The sequence below is a fragment of the Erpetoichthys calabaricus genome, chromosome 7, assembly GCF_900747795.2.
Source record: "Erpetoichthys calabaricus chromosome 7, fErpCal1.3, whole genome shotgun sequence".
Taxonomy (NCBI): domain Eukaryota; kingdom Metazoa; phylum Chordata; class Cladistia; order Polypteriformes; family Polypteridae; genus Erpetoichthys; species Erpetoichthys calabaricus.
In genome coordinates this window covers 16,498,560-16,526,333 of record NC_041400.2, presented here as the reverse complement: position 1 = coordinate 16,526,333, position 27,774 = coordinate 16,498,560, and the positions used below count along the sequence as shown (strand labels likewise).

General features: G+C 37.8%; 1 protein-coding gene across 2 annotated transcripts in view; it reads right to left on the bottom strand.

Moving 5' to 3' along the window:
• Nucleotides 1-27,774, bottom strand: part of il11ra (interleukin 11 receptor, alpha) — a 193,397-nt gene that overhangs the window by 16,075 nt on the left and 149,548 nt on the right. For both annotated transcript variants that reach the window (XM_028805013.2, XM_051929811.1), the window contains exons 4-9: nucleotides 24,050-24,216; nucleotides 16,309-16,423; nucleotides 14,973-15,139; nucleotides 10,976-11,139; nucleotides 3,878-4,019; nucleotides 1,009-1,107 (exon numbers count right to left, since the gene is read on the bottom strand). In XM_028805013.2, the coding sequence (XP_028660846.1) occupies nucleotides 1,009-1,107; nucleotides 3,878-4,019; nucleotides 10,976-11,139; nucleotides 14,973-15,139; nucleotides 16,309-16,423; nucleotides 24,050-24,216 (854 nt within the window). The remainder of the gene's footprint in view (nucleotides 1-1,008; nucleotides 1,108-3,877; nucleotides 4,020-10,975; nucleotides 11,140-14,972; nucleotides 15,140-16,308; nucleotides 16,424-24,049; nucleotides 24,217-27,774) is intronic.

Here is a 27,774-nt window from a genome sequence, read left to right as displayed (position 1 = left end):
GCCTGGACAAAGGAGTGTGGTTCCTTGTATTGAGAACCTGGGAGTTTTTCTGGTGCCAGGGCTGCTGCTCATTGGAAGTACTTCCGGGTCATATGGAAGCTCAATATACTGGGGAGTGATCTACCTGCAGCACCCTCTTTCCGCACCCTTGGACCCTAGCAGGGCTGGGCCACCGGACTTCAACTTCCGATATCCCCCTGCTGGTTCCCAAATGGGCGCCGATATGGAAGGCCGCTGCCCTCTGGCACCATGGGGGAACAAACATCTCTTGGAGATGGTCCTTCTCTGTCCTTCTCTTCTTTTCTCCCATCCAGGGAAGGTATTGGAACCCTGTCTGGTCAGGACACCTGTCCATTTGGCTAGGGCCTCCCATACGGGTAAGGAATCTTCTTCTCTGTCCTGGCTGTCCATCCATCCCCTCGAGAAGTCCTGTTTGGCTGTGGCCCTTTGCCTTTTTGGGCTGAGATGCCAGAATGATCTCTTGAAGCCTCCCGGCAAGGAACCATCTGCCTTCCTGGTTGGGATGCCCGTCAAACTCTTGTAGCACTTGCACAGTGCATGTTGTTCAAGTTTAAATTTATTGTCATGTGTACTTAATGAAATTCTTATTTCTCTGTCTCCTATTTAGTGAGAGTAGTACAATACCAATAACAGATACACTGTACAACACAGACCATGAATACAGCACTAAATTAATAAAATATATATAAAAACACTTATACAGTTGTTCATACAGTTCATATAGTTGTCAGTTAAAGCAGCTTTTGAGTTATCTTATAGCCTGAAGATATAAAATGTTGCTGAATCAAGTGGTAGGAGTGCTAATAGTCCTATAGTGTTAATCCAAACAGAGAGAAAAATGACTATGCAACATAGTTTAGGTGTTTAACAATACTCTTTGCCTTTCTAAAGGCAGCATGTGTTTAATTTTTTAAATTTATAGCATTAAAATACAAAATAATGTATACTGTATAGAAGGAAAAAAATCAAGGACAAATTAAACTGTACCTTTTGCTTCTGAAGTAGATAAAAGATCTGATGTTTCTTGCTTTGTGTTTATACTTTCATAATCCACAGGCTGTGAAGTCGGTTCAGAAGATGGTTCGGCTAAATAACAAAGTAATTAGTTTAGGATATAAAGCCACAGGCCTTCCAAATTAGTACTGTTTTAAAATATTTTGTAGCAATTTGAATTTATTTAAATCCAACTCATACAACAGCAAGCTTTTTTTTTGAAAGAAAAGTTAAATGTGGTTTCTATTGCATTTCCAAAAACTTGGTTTATATGTTTAGAAGGCCAAATGTGCAGCATACTTGTTCCTCTTCTTATGGTATTCTATTGCTCTTTTTTCTGACACACTTTAATTACGACGTCTAGGCATATTGCAGTATAACAGTGAAACATTCAAGTTATGTTATACAATATTTTCAGTTCAATTTATCCTTATTTAGCTCACTTCAGCTTATCAGGCCAGCACATTATACAGTAATTCAAAATAATAATATGAAAAAGCAACATAAACACAGAACATAATGTTGAAATATGAACAATCGAACACAACACTTAGTGAATATGACCACAATATTAGGTACACCGTTTTGTTAAAGAAATAGCCTGCTCTTCTAAGCAGCCAATAAAATGAGTATATCTTCCACCAGATATTTCAATGGGCAAGACATGTGATATCAGTAATTTTGGTGCCATAAGTGGTAATTCTAGGTGGCTTAGTATAATTTTTAATTACACTACAGGATCTAAAGTTTACAGGAAATGGTGCTATAAACAAAAAACATCCAGTGAGTGGCACTTATGGGGATGAAACCGCAGGTCAGCGGAGAATGGCCAGATTTGTTAATGATAATAAAAAGGTCACAAATAGTCAAATCACAATTTTTTACAGCAGCGTTGTGTAGTTATTTCCAGCTATGTAATACACCATGTTGAAAACCACACATCATGTCAAACTGGTTCTATGAACATAAACATGATTTCAGTTTACTCCAATGACCCTTACAATTTCCACATCTCAATTACAGCATGAATGTGTTGCTAAAACCGTGGGATACTATTGAGTCAAAATGGAACACAATATTTAAGGAATGTTTCTAGTAACTTTTTTGCTTTGCTGCTACTTTATTAAGCAATCCACATTAAATTACTAACACTCTCATCTCATAGAATACTTGTGTTGTTTTTGAAGTGCATATTGTTACTACACTACACTGCTCTGGTTAAAGCTAATGCTGCAATCTCTATGCGTGTCAAACACTTGACTGGTGGCTAGCTTTGCACCAAAGTCTGCTAGGGTTAGGCCAAGTCTCTGGCATTCCTGAATTGGATTAAGTAGCTTTGAGAATGCTATGGAACTTTTAAAAATTGTGACAGGTACTATTTTACTGATAGTAAAGCATTTCAAATAGTTTGAAAGGTTTATTTTATATTTTTTATGCTTATTGAAATTATCTTGTAAGTAGTCACTCACTGTGCATCCTATTATTATGAAATACTACTGAAATAACACTTTCCTGGCACATTTAATTTTAGCACATTACTATCCACCTTAATGAAAAGCATAAGCGTTTGTCTCTTTGTCTGTCTGGTTGCTATTTGTCTGTCATTCTAAAAGATGGAACATCAAAAACATTTTAGTAATAAAACGCATTGCATTTGTGATTATAACACAAATATTACCATTTGGTGTGGGATTCTTAAAAGCAATGTATGATAGAAACAAGTTACTAGCACGGCAAGCAAGCTCTATAAAATTTCCATGGTGCTGGAAAAATATATATAAAATATTACACTATACAATAAAACAATATACATTATATATATATATATATATATATATGGAGGTGAAGGTCTGTGATACAGTTTCCATATTTATAGCTGAAAATCCACAAGGCAGCCAAATGTTTTTTTATTTCTAACCCATTCCAACTTGGCCCTCCCATCCCACCTGGCACGCACTTCCTTATCATCACGGGGTATCAGGAGATACAGCACATATCCTTGTCCAGAGCAGGCATCAAAGCAGTCCACATGCCTATGAACACGCTGCGCACATTCCTTGTAAATGTTAAAAGCAAGAAAGCAGCAGAGAAACAGAATGCGGTTTACATCATAACATGTAATGCGTGTTCAGTGGTAAACGTGGGGAAGACAACAAAAACACTTTGCCACACGTATACAGGAACATCACAATGCAGTCGGAAGAAAGGACCCACGATATCTGATTTACACATATACAAGTACGATCGGACACACATTTAAGCATGAAAGTAAAATTCAAGGATAATTCTAAAAGTGCCAGAGAGTTGGCTGAAACATGGCTAACCAATGAAAATGCATGTGTCAGACATTTGAACATGAACCCAGCATATGCAGGCTTAAAAAGAAGAACATGCAAATAATAAATAAGACTTTGTGACCAACACCCTCCAAAATGTCCCCGCCTCCCCTACATCCATCTATCATCCCCTCCTTATTTGCTATACATTGCCTTGGGTTCCTGTAGGTCTGATCATTTTCCTCTGATGATGATTCCTAGTAGGAATCGAAAGCTTATGGAAAAAAAACTACTTTAAGATATGTAATTAATTTACTCCCTTTGTGGATTTCCAGCCACACGTGTGTGTATATATATATATATATATATATATATATATATATATATATATATATATACAGTATACTGTATATAATACACACACACATACAAAGTATATATAAAAATCACAAGTATATGCACACACACACACATATATATATATCTGTTGGCAGCACAGACTCTTGCCACTTTTACCCCTGAAAATTCAACAGATGGGAAAATGGCTTCTTTCACATAAATGGTGCAGTTAAAGACAAAGTTCTTACCAAACCAAGCTTGAGCAGTTATTTCAGGACTCCAATCGCTCCAGTTTCCAGCATCTAAGAAATCCTTAGCTCTTACTCGGATTACATGAATATGGCCAGCAAACACATCTTTCAGTGTTTCTTCCCTCTTCGTAGTTTCCACCTGGATTAAGCAAAAAATGGGTGTTGAATAAAAACACAGTATATTGGATAACATGATTAGGAAAGTAATTGTAGTATCATTCTAACATCCTTGGAAATATCATAAAATGCAGTTCTGAACAAATGACAACAACCTTCCATTTAGTCTTGGTATTTAACAATTGGTTGTACCCTCCCCACTCTGGAACAAATCTACACATCCCGAAGCTGCAAAAAAGCAATAGACATTTCACAGGACTCATCACATCCCGGTCATTGCCTCTTCCAGCTTTTGCCATCGGGCAAGAGATACAGAGCTATGAAAACTAGGACAAACCGCCTTAAAAACAGCTTTTATCCGAAAGCAATCATGGCCCTGAACTCAGAATAAAACTGCTCCATATTATTCTTCCAATGTGTAATATAGACCTTAAGTCAACAAGTGCAATTTGTATATTTATTACTATTCGGTTTGTTATTATTTTCTCTCTTCTTGTCTTTTTGTCTTTTTAACTCTTATTCCTCACACTGAGTCAATTGCACCCTTAATTTCGTTGTTCCTTTGTAAAAGTGACAATGACAATAAAGATCTATCTATCTATCTATCTATCTATCTATCTATCTATCTATCTATCTATCTATCTATCTATCTATCTATCTATCTATCTATCTATCTATCTATCTATCTATCTATCTATCTATCTAAATTCTGATTGAATGAAGAAGTAGATGATAAAGTCAGCATTTCTAGTAGAGGCAAGTCAGAGTGGATTGTTCATTGTTTGTACTCTGGTGTTTTAACACTGCAGTTTTTTCATTGGGCACGGACCACTGATCATTGTAGCATGATATTTTTGTTAATTTAGGCACTCCATTTAGGAAAAAATAATTTTATGAATTTACATGGCCCTCACAAGAACAGACCTCATGATAAAACTTTGAAGACGGCTACACACTTCCTGAAACTGTTACTATATAAAACAGAACTCGGTGTGTTCCTCTTCCTAAGAATTTGAACAATTGCATAGTTTTCTGATTTTGCTTTGATTTAAGTTTTTTCTTTTTGCTTTAAATGGAGCAAAAGTTCACTTCCACAGAAAGTTTAAAACAGTCTTTATAGAGATAGAGAATAGTTGATATAGAACAAATTAGCAAGTAATATAATTAAAAGTAGTGCTCAAGGGACCTTCAAATGTCACACTGAAATTTTGGAAATATTAGCAGAATAGAAAACAAGCTAAATGGCATGTTCTCATATGTTATTATATTCTTAACTATCACAGTAATTTCATACTGATATATTTGCTTCATTTTATACCTTTTTTTGAAATTTAATTGACTCTCATCATCAGATTTCTCACAAGCACTCCAGCTGCATTTGTACCTTTTTCAGCTGATGTAGATTTATTGTCTTACACTATATATTTTATAAAGATAGTTTGGCTGTCTTCATTAAACTGTAGGAAGGCACATGAGCTTCAAAAGATGTGTATGTCATGGGCTTATGTACATGGGGGTCATCCAGGTATTGCTTTGTAATTTTTATATTGTGTTGCATTTTTTTTAAATTTACTTTCCTTTGGTTGTTTCTTTGTTAATTATTTTATGTTAGTGAATCAACCCCTTCATTCATTTAACTATTTCTCACCAGAGTTCTTTTAATCAAGTTAATAAGTACTTAGGTGTAACAGTGTAACAAACAAAACACAGTGACTACCAAACACCACCTCCATCCCCAGGGAGCTGCTGTAATATTTGGGAAGACCAATACATCTGGTTTGAACTGCCGTACTGCCAGACAACATACCAAAAGCACTAACCATTGCACAATCGATTAAATATTAAAAGACAGAAACAGAAAATCAAGGTTCGGTGTTTGCGCACAATCAGCAGTGTTATAACTAAAGTTGTGCTTAACTGCATGATACACACAAGTCAACTCCCAGGCTGTTACCTGGTCGGAAGAGTCATTAATTAGACTGAAAATATGTATAAAATAAATAGCAAAGGATAGACTGTAAAAAAACCTTATAAATATGTATCTGATAGGGTTGTTTACTTAGATGTGTTAAATTGTACATTGTCATAGAATGCATCATTTATGAATCTGTATAAAAGATCTTATCTGACTGAATGTGTATTACATCTTCTGGTCCAGGTTTTAGTTTTACTAAGTCTGGATTAGTGCAGAATGATCCACTGCTGATGATCCAAAATGCAGCTTTTTGTCTTGCATTCAACCAACCAAGATTAACGCGTTTCACTCCTCTCTTTAGGTTGTCTGTAGTAACACGCATTAAGTTCAAATTCTTGATGTTTGCCTACAGAGTAGTTAGTGGGTTTGCAGCTATGTACATGGAGACACTGGTTTGGGTGCTATGCTCCTTCTCACCAACTCAGGTCTGTCAGTGACCAGTGTCGGGTGATTTCACCTCTGTTTGCTATCAAATCTCAAACCAGACTCTTTTCATGATAAGCACATAGTTGATGGATTGTCCTGTCCGCTTATATCCGAGCTGCTGACTCCCTCAGTATGTTTAAGAAGTGTTTGAAAACCCTACAGTTCTGTGAATATCTGCCAAATTGTTAGTGAATCTTTTTAGCTCTGTAGATATTTATCATACTGTTAACAGATATTTTTGTTATGCTAACTTTGTAGCTCTTCACCTTTGGTGATCAACTTTTGTAACCTGTCCTGCTAGACTTGTTCAAAACAGTCCTAGACTGATGTTACTCAATTATGTTGACCTCCTTTGTAAGTTGCTTTAGAGAAAAGCTAAGCAAATTCATGTAAATATAAAATAAGTGTAACTTAACCTTCAGCCCAAATGGATGTAAATATCAGCATGATCAATTTTCACAGATTATTGCCTTGTTTATTGATTACAGTATAATTTAGGCTAATATAGATTATAATGTAGACTACAGTTGGTAATGCAGAATTAGTTAAACAACATACCATGTCTGATTTGGGGGAAGTGTGAGTGAGGTGTAAGAAATCGATAGATTCCACTCTTTGTTATCTGCACTTTAGCTGCTTAGACATGGGTAACACCTGCACTGTGTTGTTTCAGGTCAAATATCCCTCAATGGGAGACTGAAAAAGCTTGATGGCATGCATATTCTTTGCCAAGGACTGGGCTGATTCACTGACATTCCCACTCAGACCAATACCTCCACAGCTTCTTACATTTTCACTTTTTTGTACACTGTAACTGTGTGAATGCAGGATAATGGTAATTACAGTGCATCCGGAAAGTATTCACAGCGCATCACTTTTTCCACATTTTGTTCTGTTACAGTCTTATTCCAAAATGGATTAAATTCATTTTTTTCCACAGAATTCTACACCGAACACCCCATAATGACAACATGAAAAAAGTTTACTTAAGATTCTTGCAAATTTATTAAAAATAAAAAAATTGAGAAAGCACATGTACATAAGTATTCACAGCTTTTGCCATGAAGCTCTAAATTGAGCTCAGGTGCATCCCGTTTCCCCTGATCATCCTTGAGATGTTTCTGCAGCTTAACTGGAGTCCACCTGTGGTAAAGTCAGTTGGTTGGACATGATTTGGAAAGGCACACACCTGTCTATATAAGGTCCCACAGTTGACAGTTCATGTCAGAGCACAAACCAAGCATGAAGTCAAAGGAATTGTCTGTAGACCTCCGAGACAGGATTGTCTCGTGGCACAAATCTCGGGAAGGTTACAGAAAAATTTCTGCTGCTTTGAAGGTCCCAATGAACACAGTGGCCACCATCATCCGTAAGTGGAAGAAGTTGGAAACCACCAGGACTCTTCCTAGAGCTGGCCGGCCATCTAAACTGAGCGATCGGGGGAGAAGGGCCTTAGTCAGGGAGGTGACCAAGAACCCGATGGTCACTCTGTCAGAGCTCCAGAGGTCCTCTGTGGAGAGAGGAGAACCTTCCAGAAGGATAACCATCTCTGCAGCAATCCACCAATCAGGCCTGTATGGTAGAGTGGCCAGATGGAAGCCACTCCTTAGTAAAAGGCACATGACAGCCCGCCTGGAGTTTGCCAAAAGGCACCTGAAGGACTCTCAGACCATGAGAAAGAAAATTATCTGGTCTGATGAGACAAAGATTGAACTCTTTGGTGTGAATGCCAGGCGTCACGTTTGAAGGAAACCAGGCACCACTCATCACCAGGCCAATACCATCCCTACAGTGAAGCATGGTGGTGGCAGCATCATGCTATGGGGATGTTTTTCAGCGGCAGGAACTGGGTGACTAGTCAGGATAAAGGGAAAGATGACTGCAGCAATGTACAGAGACATCCTGGATGAAAACCTGCTCCAGAGCGCTCTTGACCTCAGACTGGGGCGACGGTTCATCTTTCAGCAGAACAACGACCCTAAGCACACAGCCAAGATATCAAAGGAGTGGCTTCAGGACAACTCTGTAAATGTCCTTGAGTGGCCCAGCCAGAGCCCAGACTTGAGTCTGATTGAACATCTCTGGAGAGATCTTAAAATGGCTGTGCACCGACGCTTCCCATCCAACCTGATGGAGCTTGAGAGGTGCTGCAAAGAGGAATGGGCGAAACTGGCCAAGGATAGGTGTGCCAAGCTTGTGGCATCATATTCAAAAAGAATTGAGGCTGTAATTGCTGCCAAAGGTGCATCGACAAAGTATTGAGCAAAGGCCGTGAATACTTATGTACATGTGATTTCTCAGTTTTTTTATTTTTAATAAATTTGCAAAAACCTCAAATAAACTTTTTCACATTGTCATTATGGGGTGTTGTGTGTAGAATTCTGAGGAAAAAAATGAATTTAATCCATTTTGGAATAAGGCTGTAACATAACAAAATGTGGAAAAAGTGATGCGCTGTGAAAACTTTCCGGATGCACTGTATATAGGATAACACTGACATACAGTCTCACTCTGTTGGGCAGTGCTTGTCCATCTGCAGTGTTAGCACAACACTAAAATCAAACTCATTCACCCCACTTGATTTTAATGGTTCTCATGTTATTCTGTGTACTTTAAAGAGCTAGTATATACTGTACATGAAATTATGTGTACAGAAATATATAACAAATCACATCCCTCATTAATTCAATACGGTATGCAGCATTTTATGTTTTTACGATATGATCATGTATTATAAAGGACAAGTGGCAACCCTACCAGTTTGTGGATGAAGTTCATTATCAAGAAATAACATAGGAAACAATCAAGCACCAGAGAACCCACTATTGCTAGTAATAGACTTGGATTCATTTGCCGCTGCTTCATTAACAATGTGTGAAGTGCAGGCGATTTAACCAGATCAAATTAATGCATTTACAGGTTATGCAAAAAAAAAAAAAAGCAGAAATTTTTAACAGGGTCACCGTACTCATTGATGGTAATTTATCTTCAGCTCTAATATTAATGATTATGATTTCTGACCTTCTTGTTTGGACCTTATTGTTTACATTTTGCTTTTCTGTAACTTGTCTTTTTTCTTTTTTCAGATTTTGCATTTTTAACTTTATTTCTTTATTTTTTGAAAGACTAGAATTTTTTTTCTTTTAAGTTTTTGCTTTTTCTTTACTAAATATGTTAATAGTTATAATAGTTTTGTACAGTGAGCTAGAATTTTAATGGTGTTCCTCTGCTTTTGGTATTGTCCTTTGGCAACACTCAACATTGGCCTACTGAATTTAGTGATCTCAGTGGGATAAATAAAAGCAATTACAACATCCATCTATTCACTAACCTGCTTATGCATTTCTGGATCATGGGGAGCTTTCACCTATACATTGGGTGCTCAGCAGGAATTGGTCATGGTCAAGGGCGCACTGACATACACATCCATGCTCATTTATAGAGGGCCAATTTAGAGTGAGTAATCAACAATGTGTTTGGAATAAACAATAATTAAGAATAAGAAATAATTAGTGGGAGGACGGGCGGCACGGTGGCGCAGTGGGTAGCGCTGCTGCCTCGCAGTTGGGTGATCTGGGGACCTGGGTTCGCTTCCCGGGTCCTCCCTGCGTGGAGTTTGCATGTTCTCCTCGTGTCTGCGTGGGTTTCCTCCGGGCGGTCCGGTTTCCTCCCACAGTCCAAAGACATGTAGGTTAGGTGGATTGGCGATTCTAAATTGGCCCTGGTGTGTGGGTGTGTTTGTGTGTGTCCTGCGGTGGGTTGGCACCCTGCCCGGGATTGTTTCCTGCCTTGTGCCCTGTGTTGGCTGGGATTGGCTCCAGCGGACCCCCCGTGACCCTGTGTTCGGATTCAGCGGGTTGGAAAATGGATGGATGGATGGATAGTGGGAGGACAACACAATTAAACAAAAAAGGCCAGCTAGAGAGTTGTATCACGTATTTTGACTTAAGTACAATTCTAGTCTGTTGCAAACACTGCTAAAATAAAGCCTGAGCCTTAATGAAAGATTCCACAGTGAGCAGAAAAATAAAACATAAAATAAACATGTCAACCCAATTAATACATGTCATAAATTGCATTAAGTATTATGACTGTTAACTTTTAACATCCAAAATATTAAATATCAAACTTTTTAAAATTGCATATTTTTGTACTTTGTTGTGTTGTTTTTCCATATGACTCTGTAATATGACTCAATATAAGCAAGTTTGACCTCCCAACACAGAAATGGTTCCTGTCTTGTGTCCAGCATTGCTGGTACAGGCTCTGAATTATTACAAACGGGATAAGCAGATCACAGAATGAATAGATATTGGTACGTGGTAATTTTTGCAAGTTAATGAGTGAATGCAACAAACCGAAAGTATATATTGAATCATATGAAGGATGTGTATTTTTGCCAAAGTTATACATAAAAGTGATACTGCCTATTAGTGTTTCGTTTGAAGTTCCCACTGCACTTCTGCTGAAATTGTTTTTATTATTTTATGAATGCAGTGAAATAGTTGAAACCATAGTATTTGTCATCTTGCCACAAACCACAGGATGCTGACCACTGACCATAAGTAAAAACTCACCACAGACCAGGAACTCAACATCAGTGGCTTGTATTCAAGCTGGAATTTAAGGCGAAAATGATCTTCTTCAGGCCAGGAGGCTGGGTACTTCCACAACACCCTTAGTCGTTTGGGGTAATTTGGGATGGGTTCTGTTGTGATGAATTCAGGGGGATCAGGCTTCACTATTAAACAAGAAACATAAGAACAAAGTAATGATTATAGGTCACCATAAGTCACCATAAACAACATTCTAAACTACTTACACTATTCATACTTAACAAGTGCATGCTTTTTTGTGATTGGCTAATTAGTAATCAAAAGCTGCAATGTGTACATCCAACAAACATGTTCATAATTTCGACCATTTGTTAGTGTATCCTCCTATGGAAAAATCTTTGTGCTGATCCAGTGTTCCTTCAAATGATACACCAGTCTTTTTAATAGAAGCAAATTTCAGGATGCAGGTTACACGGAGAATATGGTGTCTATCGGTTAGCTTTTATTCATTCATTTAAAGTTATACAAAGCTTTCTTAGGTATTTATTTAAATAAGAATGGGTGACATTGCAAACAATTATCTCAAATACCACCCATTTTGTAGTTTGGACAAGTCAGGTATTTCCATCTATTCTTTTACAGGACTTGTTTATGTCATGATGTGGTCATTTGGAACCTAAAACACCCTGGCAATGCTAGGAACAACACGGGAACCAAGTTTAGAGTGAATGTCAGTTCATCACAGAGAACTCTCAATCACACTAGGCCATTTTAACACGAACAGAAAATCAAACATGCCATTTGTGGCTTGTGGTAAGAAACTAGATTGCCTGGAGGAAGTCCCCATGAACACTGAAGTCTACAATCTATGTGAAGTGTTCTACCTAGAATTAAAAAAAAATACACAGGTCCTAAGATTTATGAGGCATGAATATAAACCAGTATTGCCACCATTGCTATCTTACTTCGCTACGTCTAATGAACCTAGAGATAGCAGGTCTGGTCCAAAGCTTGGGTCAACGATGCTATCACAATTTAACACATTGACTGCCAAAGATGAGAATTTTCTGTCCCACATGGCAACTATGAGTTAATTCAAATAGATTTTTTTTGAGAAAAAACATTTTTATTGAGAGTTTTACTCAATAACAAAATTCATTTAATTAGTGTTATTAAAATAACACCCTGATTTTACAGTGGGATCAGGAACAAATTTATCTGTTGTCGCTGTGGCAGTCAACATGTTAAAAACAAATAACTGAAAGATATATAAAATGGAAAACGGGAAGGCTGTTCTGTGCAATCAACAAAATACTAAACTCAGACAAGGAAAATAATAAATACAAAGGCTGGATTTTTTTTTTCTTTTTAAACACAGTGATGTTTTTCAGTTTATTGTGAATCAAGGTTAGCATTCTTTGTCAGGAACAAAATGACACAGAAAGCAGTCATAATAAAAACTTTCTTAAAGCAAGAGTAACCTCTAGCAGCATCTGTGCTAACTACTAATTTACAGCCTTTCTGTTTTATTTTATATATTTGCTGGGAAGTGTTATGTCTATGAAAAAAGATGGCTGTAACATCAAATTACACAGTAGTTAAAATGTGCCAAACTTTTATGAAATACACTTCAATTGCGGGTAGCACGGTGGCGCAGTGGTAGCTGCCTCACAGTAAGGAGACCTGGGTTCACTTCCCGGGTCCTCCCTGCGTGGAGTTTGCATGTTCTCCCCGTGTCTGTGTGGGTTTCCCCCGGGTGCTCCGGTTTCCTCCCACAGTCCAAAGACATGCAGGTTACGTGCATTGGCGATTCTAAATTGTCCCTAGTATGTGCTTGGTGTGTGGGTGTGTGTGCCCTGTGGTGGGCTGGCGCCCTGCCCAGGATTTGTTCCTGCCTTGCACCTGTGCTCGCTGGGATTGGCTTCAGCAGACCCCGTGACCCTGTGTTAGGATGTACTGGGTTGGAAAATGACTGATTGACGAACTTCAATTTCTGTTGTACATTTTAATTGAATAAAAAATTCTGTCTAATAGAATGTTCCAAAAATTATAAAACTTTAATGCTTTAATGACAGACGTTTGCACCCTAAAACTTCAACTGTAGAAACCAGAAACGCTTGTGCTAGTTTTAGTAAGTCTCCATCCATCTATTTCCAGATTTAAGCTGATACTGTACACGGGGCTTACCTAAACATCCTTATTAAAGGTCATGTAAAAACATTTTTATAACTTTAAAAGTCAAGATAATAATCAATCTTTATTGCATAGTGCGTTACATATAAAACAAGGGTACATTTCATAATAAACAGTGAATACAAGAGCTTTTGCTTGCATATTGCAATTAAAAACTAAAGTGTAAACAAGTAAAGAACAGCAGAATAGTACAGTGGAGTAAGTGAACAGCCTGAGATGACTGAATTATTTTGTTATTAGGATACTTTAGCAGTTACAGAACAGTGAAATAGGCAGTGAATTCAGCTCAGAAAAGTTGAGCCCTTATGCAAGATCTGCATGAGTCTGCTGAAGGAGCTTACAAACAGACCTGAGGATTCGAGCTACAAAACTGAATGAGTCTTCAGCAAGAGTTTCAAAACAGGTGTTTGGAATTGAGAGAAGACTGGCATCAGAGGATCTGTGTTGTATGAATAGATAACAAGAAATAAGGAATGACAGCAGATAATCAGGTTACAGTAACAGCATTTTGAAGGAAGAGGGTGAATTTTGCCATAATCTGATACAGTACAGGAAGCCACTGTAGTAAAGGCTGATTTGAGAAAGAGAGAGTCAAAACTATTTTTAAAGCATAATTTCTTTAAAATGAGAAGCAGTACCTTCTGCCTTTTTTATACTTTCGTCATGGGCACAAAGTGTATGATTGCCTGATGGAGGCGTTGATACAATTGTCCATTGGCAAGTGTGTGGTGTTACCTGTTTTTCACCATATTATTTAACAAAAATGTTGATTTCCAACTTATGTTGAACCAAATACTGTAAGTATCAGAACGGCTGTTTTTGGCAGCTGATTGTCATATCACAGGCATGCTACCCAATCCTGCCCCTTTCCTTTGTGGGTGGTGAAAGAACATCAGTGCTGCACAGCTGCTTTTGTAATCTAGTGGTGGGATTGTAGCAGTAGTGTGTAGAATTAACAAGGCTACAATCGGAAGGGATGACCTGACCAATGTGAATCCAAGAGGTGAATTGTTATTAAGTTTTTGTGCCAGCCTGTGACAAGAATGCAAATTTCAACAGTTAACATAGTAGAAGTAATTGAAAGATATATTTTCTCTTTACTCTGGTAAATACAGTAGATAAGCTGAGCTATTTCAGAGATATGAAACATCTGCTGGACAGACCCAGAAGACATGAATAAGTAGTGAGGTGTCCTGGGAACATCTAAGGGATGCATTTTTTGGAATTATTCTGACTCCTCTCCATCTCAAAGAAAGTTATAAATATGAAACTGAATGGACCCCATCCAAAACTTTGGAAGTGTAGAAAGGTGTCAAGTTGCTGTGGTCATGCTGTAGTTGCAAAGCTCCATTGTACTGTAGCAAGTCTTCACTGACACACCCTTTCAAAACTGTGTGGAAGTTGGGAGCACTGTCCTGAGTTTGAGAGAATTTATGTGTTGCTGTTTTCCAAAAAAGACAAAAGTCATATTTACCAATTTCAGCCCTCACCCTAAGTGGGAAAGCCAGTATAGTTATACTAGAAAGAAAAAAAAAGTCAAACCCTGATCCAGAAGGATTAATGCAGAGCACATCCTAGTTGAATAACAGTGGACCTTTGTAATTGAATATATTTAAGTAGACATGAGTCAGTTAGAAATTGAAACTAACACTCATAATTATATATAGTTCAAAACTACTCTGGAAATAATATATCCAGTCATAACATATGAAAACAAATATTGTGTCCTGATATTTTTACTCAGTTCCAGATGGCAAAATTGTTTTTTTATAACTTGTAAATGTATCATCACAAACACAGTAATAATATCAACCAAGCAACTTACCAATGTCTAGAAACTGTATTCTAAATAAAGTGAAGCTTGCTCCAACTGGATTGATCTCTGTGATATTGACAAGATGAGAAGGATGCCAGGAGTTTGGGTTTTTTATTGTGCATACATTGATTTCTAGAGGTTCCTGGTGGCATGTCTCAAATGTGTTTATGGCATCACTAAAATATAAAAAAAATATATAAAAAACACTTGTTACGAAACTAATTACAGTAGCAGAAAAAGTAATAAATTGGACACAATTTCTTAAAATCTTTAGTGACCATGGTTCTGGCCTTATTGACTGAAATTAACAGACATTGAATGGCACACATATTGTATTTAATGTTTATTACCAGTAACGCCTATCGTGACTGTTGTTTATGTCATCTCAGGGCAACTTTTTTGAAAATTGCCACTGGCCCTTTTTTAAAGTATAATAGTGTTGAGAGCTGTATCAAACTAAAATACATGCATGTTGTTAGAGAGAAGATCACAGATGTCCAAAACAAGATTTACTTATTCTTAATATGAAGGTATAGTTTTGCCATAAGTATGCACACCCTCATAAAATAAGATATACAGGAAATATGTTTGCTGCTCTTAGCTACATGCTGTTAAGAAAAACTAACAAACTATTTTCAAGATAAAGCACATTGACTGAGGTTGAACCAAACAGACCATTCAAATAGTGTATTGTAAACAGGGTGTGACAGTATTTCTTAAAATTACAGAACTCAGGTGAAGGTACTCTGTTAGTCTTTTCAACAGGCATGAGTTGAACAAGTGATGGCTAACTTGACAAGTTTTGTTTAACAATTATTGAGTTGCCTGAGGCTGGCATTCAGAGTGGCCTAGTAGCTAAGGAAATGGGCCTTAAAATAATGTTTTCTATTTTTTAACTGAACAGGTCACACAACCGTTTACACAGTTAAAAACAAACATACACTCTGTGTGTGTGTGTGTGTGTGTGTGTGTGTGTGTGCAGTCAGATATTTTTGGTCATATTTCTAAGAATTCTTATACTTAATCAAGTTCAGGTTTGCTAAGAGCTGAAACCTATCCGGGTAGCATTTTGAAAAAAAGTAGGTAGTAGGAACTGGCCACAGTCTCACACATATCCACACACACACACACACACACACACACAACAGCAGCAGAGCAATTTAGATCCGGTTAAGAATCAAACAAATATGGTGAGAATGTGTACAGGCATCGTGATCAGTCTAGAGCTGAACTTGCATTCCTGCATCTGTTAATGCACGAAAGCACTAATCAGTATGCAGCACTCCAGCCATAACGAAAGTTTCACATATGCTAATAAGTGTTGTCAAAATTAATACTTTCTTACCTGAAAGTGGTGATGTATTTTGTGGGCAGAAGAGTCTTTATATGTTGCTTCCAGAAACAGGTAATACTGTAATGATTGGATGCTCTGCATTGAACATGGAGAAGTCCTGGAGAATCTGTTTTATTGTGAACAGAAAAGATGTGGAACAAAGATGGTTAGAGTAAAAACAAACATATCCATTTCCGGAAAAAATATAATGGTTGGCCCCAGTGGTTAATCACTACACCAAAAAGTCTTACGGTTTAAAAGGCATAAAAATACTAATAATTGTTATTATAAATGTATTCATTAAGTCAGACTACCTGTTTATACATGTATATGTTATGTGTGTGTATGTACAGTCATATGAAAAAGTTTGGGAACCCCTCTAATCCTGCATAATAATTTACTCTACTTTCAACAAAAAAGATAACAGTGGCATGTCTTTCATTTCTTGGGAAAATCTGAATAATGGGGTGTTTTCCAAACAAAGATTTTTAGTGAAGCAGTATTTAGTTGTATGAAATTAAATCAAATGTGAAAAACTGGCTGTGCAAAAATTTGGGTCCCCTTGTAATTTTGCTGATTTGAATGCATGTAAACTGCTCAATACTGATTACTTGCAACACCAAATTGGTTGGATTAGCTCGTTAAGCCTTGAACTTCATAGATAATCATGAGAAAAGGTATTTAAGGTGGTCAACTGCAAGTTGTGCTTCCCTTTGACTCTCCTCTGAAGAGTGACAGCATGGGATCCTCAAAGCAACTCTCAAATGATCTGAAAACAAAGATTGTTCAGTCTCATGGTTTAGGGGAAGGCTACAAAAAGCTATCTTAGAGGTTTAAACTGTCAGTTTCAACTGTAAGGAATGGAATCAGGAAATGAAAGGCCACAGGCACAGTTGCAGTTAAACCCAGCAGGTCTGGCAGACCAAGAAAAATACAGGAGCGACATATACGCAGGATTGTGAGAATGGTTACAGACAACCCACAGGTCACCTCCAAAGACCTGCATGAACATCTTGCTGCAGATGGTGTATCTGTACATCGTTCTACAATTCAGCACAATTTGCAAAAAGAAAATCTGTATGGCAGGGTGATGAGAAAGAAGCCCTTTCTGCACTCGCGCCACAAATGCTTGTTGTATGCAAATGCACATTTAGACAAGCCAGATTAATTTTAGAACAAAGTGCTTTGGACTGATGAGACAAAAATTTATAGTTATTTAGTCATAACAAAAAGCGCTTTGCTTGGCTGAAGAACACCGCATTCCAAGAAAAACACCTGCTACCTACTGTCAAATTTGGTCGAGGTTCCATCATGCTGTGTGGCTAGTTCAGGGACTGAGGCCCTTGTTAAAGTCAAGGGTCAGATGAATTCAACCCAGTATCAACAAATTCTTCAGGATAATGTTCAAGCATCAGTCACAAAATTGAAGTTACGCAGGGGTTGGATATCCCAACAAGACTTCTTCTTCTTCTTTCAGCTGCTCCCATTAGGGGTTGCCACAGTAGAGCATCATCTTCCATATCTTTCTGTCCTCTGCATCTTGTTCTGTCACACCCATCACCAGCATGTCTTCTCTCACCACACCCATAAACCTCCTCTTAGGTCTTCCTCTTTCCTCTTACCTGGCAGCTCTATCCTTAACATCCTTTTCCCAATATATTCAGCATCTCTCCTCTGCACATGTCCAAACCAACGCAATCTTGCCTCTCTGACTTTGTAATATATCAACCTTCCTTTTCTCCATCATATCTGCTAACTCTCTCCCCTTAACAATCATATTGCCAACATTCAAAGTTCCTACCCTCAGTTCCACTCTCTTTACCTTCCTCCTCTCCTCCTGCCTCTGGACACGTCTCCCCCCTCTTCTTCTCCTTCTTCGGCCAACAGTGGCCCAATTTCCGCCAGCACCCTGCTGGCTAACAGTACTTGTGGCGGTCGTTGTTAACCTAGGGTTTGACTGATCCAGTATGGAAATTTGTATTGTTACTCAGGATATGAGTTTTGAAAATGGATGGGTGGACAGTACTTGTTTATTCTTATGTGGAGTAAAAACAGTTACAAGAAAATTTGTGTTCAGTCCATTTCAAGTTTTGAACTGTACAACAGGCTTCCCCTGACATTCAAACCTCTTTTAAAGACCCTTCTATTCATAAGATACTGTGGGACTGCTCAGTCTTTCAAGCTCTCCCACTCTACTCATAATATCTGACAGTGTGTTCTGACACTAGGGCTCCTTGGAAAACCATGGTTTGGTGAAAATGTTGCTTGGTTTGTCGTTAGCCCTCCTCTTAAATGCAGCACTAAACATCTGGTTCTGTGCTAAGACAATTATTCTCTTTGTATAAAGTGCACAGTATTGAGACTTTTTTGTGTGCTTCTTGATTTCTGATCATTACCTTGGATAAAGACACAAGCTAAAAAATAATAACAATATTTTACTCCCCATCCCCATCTTGTCTTATCAAAGAGTGAAGTCCATCCATCCATCCATTTCCCAACCCGCTGAATCCGAACACAGGGTCACGGGGTTCTGCTGGAGCCAATCCCAGCCAACACAGGGCACAAGGCAGGGAACCAATCCCGGGCAGGGTGCCAACCCACCGCAGGACAAGAGTGAAGTCAAGCATCCCCATTACTGACAATATTTCTCTGCAGCCAGCTAAATTACATTTTTATGCATTCTTATAATCATTAGTATTAGAACCCTACTTTTCCTGACCTAATGCACATCAGCAGAGACTGAATCCTTTTGAGTTATTCCAGCCAGTAGCTGGACATCTCCCTTTGCATGGCTTGTCCTCTCTTCACTCTCACTGTCACTGCAGGATATTTTCACCTCTCTTTGTTTTTTAGCCATGACTCCTAGGCCAGTCACTCTATAATACTGTCGTCCTCTTCTAAAGCTAAGTTGGTTGTTGCGTCTAAAGTAGTTTAATTGTTATTATCCACAACTATGTCATCTATGAGTTCATTTTTGACTATAATTGTGAACAATATGCATGGTGTAAAGATTAGGCATATTGGTTACTAATGGGGGCGGCACGGTGGCACAGTGGGTAGCGCTGCTGCCTCGCAGTTGGGAGACCTGGGGACCTGGGTTCGCTTCCCGGGTCCTCCCTGTGTGGAGTTTGCATGTTCTCCCCGTGTCTGCGTGGGTTTCCTCCGGGCACTCCGGTTTCCTCCCACAGTCCAAAGACATGCAGGTTAGGTGGATTGGCGATTCTAAATTGGCCCTAGTGTGTGTGTGGGTGTGTTTGTGTGTGTCCTGCGGTGGGTTGGCACCCTGCCCGGGATTGGTTCCTGCCTTGTGCCCTGTGTTGGCTGGGATTGGCTCCAGCAGACCCCCATGACCCTGTGTTCGGATTCAGCGGGTTGGAAAATGGATGGATGGATGGGTTACTAATGGTAAATAAACTAGTAAAATAATTAATGCATTTCAATAACATTTTTTTTTTAAAGTTAAGTTGGAGCTTAAATTTTCCGGACATAAAAATAACATAGTACAGTAGATGTTTTCATACTTTTTATGATTCTTCCACTGTATTTAAATTCTTTATAGATGACCTGTGGGCCGAACTTTATGACCAAACGATGAACTCTTTTATGCAAAAGAAAACTTCATTATGAATGCTGTCTTTATTTATACAGTCTGACGCACAAAGCTCAAATGAATAGACTACTGTGAGTAATTTCCTGTAAGAACCTGAAGGAGCTTAAGGGAGGGTTTCCCTGTCATTATGAACATCAGTGATGTTTGTGTAAAGAACATTTTTGGTTCTTCTAAGTTCGTTCACCTTTACCCGAGTGCTCAGCTGCATCCCATCACATAATAAATATTAGTGTCACTAGGACTGGATGAAAAACAGGAGTGAACTGCTACCAACAGAAGGAATCTAGTTTAGGTTAATTGTTTTAGGTGGCTTCCTAAGTCGTTATGTACAATAACATTCTGCTTCTACCTACTATCTGTAGCAACCACAACAAAACGTAGAATTTAAATGCGCTTATTGCATTTTATTATTATATTTATTTTTGTACTTTATGTGCATACGTAAACATGACCAATTAACAAAATAATACATGTCATGTTCTTCCTGTAACAGTTAAGTATACTTTTCAATTAATCACAATAGCATAACAAGAGGTTTAGGTAAATACTATCAAAACAGGAAAGCCCTTTTTTTAAAGATATGGAAAGCTTTTTTGTTTTTTTATACTTTTAAATACAACACTGAAATGGATTCATTTGTCACCAAGCAAAAACTTTTAAAATACTTAACAATAGTGCCTATTTGACCAAGCACTTAGCCCATCTTGTGCCATTCAGTGCATTGGGCAGAAAACTGTTGCTAGTGAGATCAGTCGGCTACGACTATTAAAGCTTTGTTCCATTCAAGATCAACGGTTTTGAAGTTTTCATATCAGGTCATCAGCCAGGTCTGGAATGTGTGACCTTTTTTTCGCTTCCCATTCTTGGGTCTCTAGTTCATTGTGATCTTGGGGGTCTGGTAATCAGGTAATCTTAGGACCAGCTAGGCGCATTCAGTAAAGGGTGACTATGTCCTCCCAACTTCAGCAGACCAGTCCAATGTAGAACTTCATCGGTGGCCAAATGGTTGTGATATGTGATACCGAAGATCCGCCACATACTCCTTTGTTGAAAGACGTTTAAGCGTCGAGCCATGCTCTTCGTTGCCCTCCACATCTCACAGGCATATATGGCAGTTGGTACCATAATACTTCTGTACAGTCTTGATTAATTGATGTTGCTGACCAGATTTGGCACATGCCTAACCGATCTGTTGAGATTTTACTTTTACCAGACTTAAATAGAGTAAATGTCATTGACCTTAAAAATGCTTAATCAGCAAGTAAGATGAAATATTTATTTTTGGTGCAGACTGCTGTTTTGACATTTGCCAATTCAGAACAACTCTTTCTCAATCTATTTTCAGGAGGCTTTTCATACTGTTTTCAAACCTTTTGAAAACAATGTTATCTTTAATATGTGAGACTGTACTTTCTAGTTATGTGCAGTTCATTGTTCAATCAAATTTTGCTTTGTTCACATCACAGTTGTTATGCCTTTACTGCATAGATCAGATTGGCTCCTTTCTCTGAAATCTACAGTATAACTGCCCCTCATTTTTTTAACCTAATTTTTACTTTATAGTATCTCAAACAACTACAGCCTGCTTCAGCAAAATAAAGTCCAAGGTGGGAAATAAATATGGATGGGAGGCCAGTTACAGACAGAGACATACTTACTTAAAGTTTCCATGATAGACTCAGGCTATATGTTGGATCAAACTGTTTATGCAAAGGAATAAATGGATATAAAAACCACTATATAAAATAAAGACATATTAATTAACAGTGGTCATGTACTGAAACTGAAAACTTGAATGTGGAGTTGCAGCCCACAAACTTTTATATACCACAAAGCTTAGACGCTAGCTCCTTCTGCAGAGTACTTACCAACTAATTCACATAGAGAAAAATGTCTATAATCTTATCAGTGGCTTCCACTAATACTTTGGGAAGTGGATTTCATTTTTTTACATTCTGCAAACTTAAATTCCATTAAGGAATGATGAAGCATTTAGAAACCAGAGTAATCATGTTGATACCTAGATATGAATTATTCATAAAACCTAGCAAAGGCAACAATATTACCTTATTATAAACTATGTACTTGGGCTGTAGACTGTGACATGACCTCCCTTATTTGTCTTAATCTTTAAAAGATGAAAAGGCACAGTTATCTAGTCTTGCCTATTTGTTTTACAGTATATGTAATAGAATGTGGAGTGGTATAGTGGTTAGCCGTGCTGTCACATAGCTCAAAGGAACTGAGACCATATTGTGGCCCTCCACTATCTGTTTGCACTCTATTTGCATCTCCGTATTTCCATTTGGACTTTCTCTTGACTTGCTAGACCCAACTCATATCCCAAATACATACATTTTACTGAAAAGAAGACACTAAATTGACATGGGATGAGTGAGTTTAGGAATCATTCTTTATTTTATACAGCGGTATTAACTGCATATATCACCAAAGAGCACATTACACAGTGGAGTGTGCGCATGAGTATGCCCTGTGATGGACTGACATTCCATCTAGGTAGCTAGCTGTATGGTTTGGAAGTACTACTACCATGTGTTATGAATGGTTTTTGGTTATTTTGTTAATGCATTTTTCACATTTTTTTATCATTATGATGGTGTATACAGCACACTGTGAGCATTTTTTGGTTTGTGCTGCACCATTTTATTGTTACAGTTCATGGGTGCATCTATTTTGTTTATAGTTGCTATGCTTGTTGAGGTCATGTGACATAAAGATCATGTGACACAACACAGAATACCTTTTAATCTTTTCAATGGACTCAAGATAATCAAATAAGGAAATTTAGTATTAGGTAGGGGAAATAAAACAAGTTGATTTGAGGAGATCTTTGCAACAAATATTTTGACTACACATCCAGTTTTGTGTTTTTCTTGACATGTTTAATTTCTGTTTGTTACTTTTGAGCTTTTCTTAGACCCTGTTTTCCAGACCACACTTCTCCCCGGTCCTTTTGGTTCACTCAATTTCCCATTTTGTACTGCTATCTCTTAAGAAATTTAATATCTATGATTGCTCTCTCCAACTGGAGTAATCGTAACACTGCTACAGAACTCTTCTCTCCTTCGCCTTGAAATGGCATGAGAAGAATAATGCTTTTTCGTATCACTTTCACTAATGTTTAAAAAAAGTCCTTTAACTTGTGGTGAAATATATGTGCTGTAACATGTTTGATCTTTGTAAGCAAGTCTGAATTAACAAAATATGGATAAGTGACACAGAGTAGACAGTGGACTAACCTGGTAAGTTTGCAGGAGTCAAAATGGTGCACTCAGTAACATTACTAACTTATTATCATATTCAACTAATATAAATAGCATAAAATGATTTCTAGTACAGTATATAAATGAAAAGTACTTTTATGTTTCATCTAACTGGCATAAGGTGATTGATAGTGTTAAAATGACAACTGATTGGATTTGTTACAGTATATACTGGTTACCATACTGTACTGTATCTTTGTTCAGAAACTTATCCAACAATGGGATTTTTCTTCAGTGGTTTACCTCACAGTATAGACTACAGAGTTTGAGCAAGGACATCTTTATAGAACAGCCAAATGGAATAAATTAATTCACTCACTCACACACACACAACATTGCCTTAAATAATACATTTTATAGTTTTGATTGAACATTTTGATAGACATCCAAGTCTGCTTTGATCAAAGTTGATGTATTTTATAATTACAGTCAACATTTACAATCATCTTTTATCAATGAATGTTTGTGACTGTCTAATGATTTTTTTAACAGTTTATAACTTACTGTCTCACATTTTCTACATAGCCATGGTAATTATTAATGCAAAAGTTACACTTCTTCAGTTTAGTACTGTTATTTAGACTTTTTCAGTTAGTGCTATTATAGGCTTTAGGTTTTAGCCACCACACTTGTATACACCTGTTGAAAGAAGGTCCACACATGCTTCTGTTACACTTGAGGTGTACATGGATAGCCGTTTGTCATGTAGGACAAATTCAGCTCCTGAAAATATAACAGGTGTCCTAGTACAAAAGTAACATAGATAGCTCCTTGGAAGATATCATGTAAAAAGCAGATCACTGTAAATGGATGACCCTCTGTTAGTCTTGAGACAAAAAGTTAAACAGAAACAGCTTACTTCCCAGTCTTAGGAATATGGCCTTCAGAAGCTGATTCTTCTTGTTGTGACAGCTGTAGTTGCCTTCCATTGTAGAATCTGTATTGGTCAAGATGAGATTGCCATTTTCCAAGACGACATGTGCAAACGTTAGCAAACTGCCATTCAGCCTCCATTCCACAGCAGAGCTATTTAAAATATAGAAAAGGTACAATAAATTGTATTTTTTTCCACATAATAAAAGATAGTGAAAAGAAAACTAATGAGCTTAGCAAACCAATAAATAGATTACAGTAACACAGACATGAATGCATGGATTTACTAGAAACAATATTTGGACAGCAACAGGCATAATCATATCTGGGAGGGATGCCAGTCCATTCCATCACCCTTAGTTACAAAAGCCACATGGTATTCAGTTAGAATCACACATTAAATGAACAAGTTTTTGGCACTGTGAGGAAACTGTGGTTCCTTCAGAAAACCTACATGAATATCAGGGCTTCATGCAAAGTCTACAAAGGGAAAACTCCAGCTACAAGACACACGAGAGCCCAAATGCTGTAAAGTGATTAAACCACTGTGCCTTCTGCAAAGAATATAAAATTACATTTCTTTCTTAGTTTGCAGAGTTAGTGTGCTCCAGTGTTTATACGTTGTAAATCATTATATGACAAGAAAAATAATGTAAAATTGTATAAGGCACACATATGTAGCATATGACAAAGAAAAAATCCATATATATACTGCCTGGCCAAAAAAAAAAGTCGCCACCAAAAAAAAAGGTCACACACTCTAATATGTTGTTGGACTGCCTTTAGCTTTGATTACAGGACGCATTCGCAGTGGCATTGTTTCGATAAGCGTCTGCAATGTCACAAGATTTAGTTCCATCCAGTGTTGCATTAATTTTTCACCAAGATCTTGCATTGATGATGGTAGAGTCTGACCGCTGCGCAAAGCCTTCTCCAGCACATCCCAAAGATTCTCAATGGGGTTAAGGTCTGGACTCTGTGGTGGCCAATCCATGTGTGAAAATGATGTCTCATGCTCCCTGAACCACTCTTTCACAATTTGAGCCCGATGAATCCAGGCATTGTCATCTTGGAATATGCCCGTGCCATCAAGGAAGAAAAAATCCATTGATGGAATAACCTGGTCATTCAGTATATTCAGGTGGAAATGCTCTTACTTTCACTATTAAACATAGACCTGAGTTCTACTGTTGTTTTTCTTCGATTTGATTTCACCAAACGTTTAAGTGATCGCCGATCACGATCATTCAGGATTTTTTTCCGGCCACATTTCTTCCTCGAAGACGATGGGTCCCCACTACCCTTCCAGTTTTTAATAATGCGTTGGACAGTTCTTAACCCAATTTTAGTACTTTCTGCAATCTCCTTAGATGTTTTCTCTGCTTGATGCATGCCAATGATTTGACCCTTCTCAAACAGACTAACATCTTTTCCACGACCACGAGATGTGTCTTTCGACATGGTTGTTTAAGAAATGAGAAGCAACTCATTGCATCAGTTGGGGTTAAATAACTTGTTGCCAGCTGAAAGATAATTGCCCATGCAGTAATTATCCAATAGGAGGCTCGTACCTATTTGCTTAGTTAAATCCAGGTGGCGACTTTTTTTTTGGCCAGGCAGTGTATAAAATTTAATTAAAAATATATCCAAGTCTCAACAAAACACAAAAGACACTAAAAGATAAAAAAACATCTCCATATATGAACTGTCATTAGTTATGTGGTGGTGAGGGATATTAGAACTAAAGGAAGATAAGACCCAACTGAAGTGTAAAAGCCTGACTTTATTTCAGAGCACCATTGTCAGAAAGCCAGAGAGTACTTAAGGGACAGACTCCTCATTCTCTAGGTTAAGAAAAGGGTCTTGTGTTCCACAATGGGGAAATGGACTGATGTTTTTAAAAACTACTCCATTGAATAATTGACCAGATTAACCCACTTTCTTTACTGTGATTACTTTACAGATAACAGTTACAGCTGTTAGATATGTCCATTGTAATGAAGGAAGTAAAAAAAAACAAAAAAAAATAAATGTTGAATTCATAAACAAGTTAGTAAATTAAACATTTCGTTTATATTAATGTATTATAGTTCAAATATATATTAAAAAATGTTTTGTTAAAACATCACTTCATTTACAATTATTGTTTCACAGTGTGTTTTCTAATACACTAGCATAAAGAGAAAAAAGAACACACAAAAGGAATTCAGAGGGCAGACGATGTTGTGATTAAAGTTGCAAGATCAGTGGAGTACCTCTTTAGGTGCAATAAAAAGCACTGCAAAGGTCACACCACTGCCGTCAATAGGTGGTGCTTAAAGCACAATGGAAAAAAATTCTTGTGTTTCCATATTCTGTGTAGTACTCCGAAGTGTTGAAGTTTGAGTGGGCTATATACTGGGTGTTCACAAAGCAGGATAGTCTACTCAACAAATTTTGGAAACAGTTAGATGGGAGGAGTCCACAGTGCTTCAATGTTGGCAACAATGGTAAAGGCAGGTATGGAGATGTGATTCTGGACTGCATATCAAGCCCCAAATATCATAATGGAAGCTGTGCCTGATCAAATGAAAACAGGAGAGTGTATGAGATGTGCCCACTCAGATCATGTTGTTACGTGTTACCTTTGTAGGAGAGTCACTGTCATACATGCCTGCAGTGCTGCCTTTAATAGGCTGATTGGAGTGAGGAATGTCAATCTGTCGGCTTTAGTGATGAAAGCAGTTTCTGTCAGGGAATAAATGTTGGTTGTGAATATTTCCAATGGAGAAACCTGGTGAGGACCTCTTCTAAAAGTATATGCCTGTGAGATAAAGGGCCCATGCTAGATATCATGGTATGGGTGGCAGTCAGCAGCAGTGTTTACTTACAGTATGTCTGGTGTTTGTGGAAGGGGCCATGAACAACATTGTGCGATATTGTCTTCATCCTGTTCTAGTGTGAAATGGAGGGGTGTGTTCTTCCAGCAACACAATGCCCATCTACATACCGCCAGTGCAACTCAATGTGCTCTAGAGACTATTTGTTAGCTCATTTGGCCAGCCCACGCATCAGACTTCCACCTAATTAAGCATGTATGGAACTGAATGGGATGGCATGTCTCCCATGTCCAGCCACAGTCAGGGTGGGCCTCCAAATCAAATGGGCATGGACTGACATTGCACAGAAAGACATGTGACAGCTTACAAAACCGACTGCAAGGCCTGTTAGGGCAGCATGGGGATAATACGCCCAATATTAATGTGATTCTGCTGTAATATGTGACACTCTATCTACAGAATAAACCTTGCTGTATCATCTTGTGTTGGACAGCTTAGCTATTACCTAAACAAACAGGCTTGATTGACTGAATGGTCTCTTCTCATTTGTCAGGTTTATTATGTTGTGTGAGTTTGTGATAATGTTCTTAAAATACTCAAAAGATTATACAACCAAAATCTCTGCTATGTGGTGTAATGCCTATGGGATTTTCTTTTTTTTTCTTTATGCTACTAGTGCATATTATTCAGTTTTTACTTTGCACCCACCCCTACCGTAACCTATCGTCTATGGGGGATGAGCGAAAGCTTTAGATTTGTCATAAATTTCGATCTCAGGTTTTCGATGGATCTCCACATTTTAGGGTCCCCTGTTACCTAAAATATTGATGTGTGTGTATGTGTGTAAGTTTCTTAAGGATAGTCAAGAGCTAAAATGGCTGGATGGAAATTT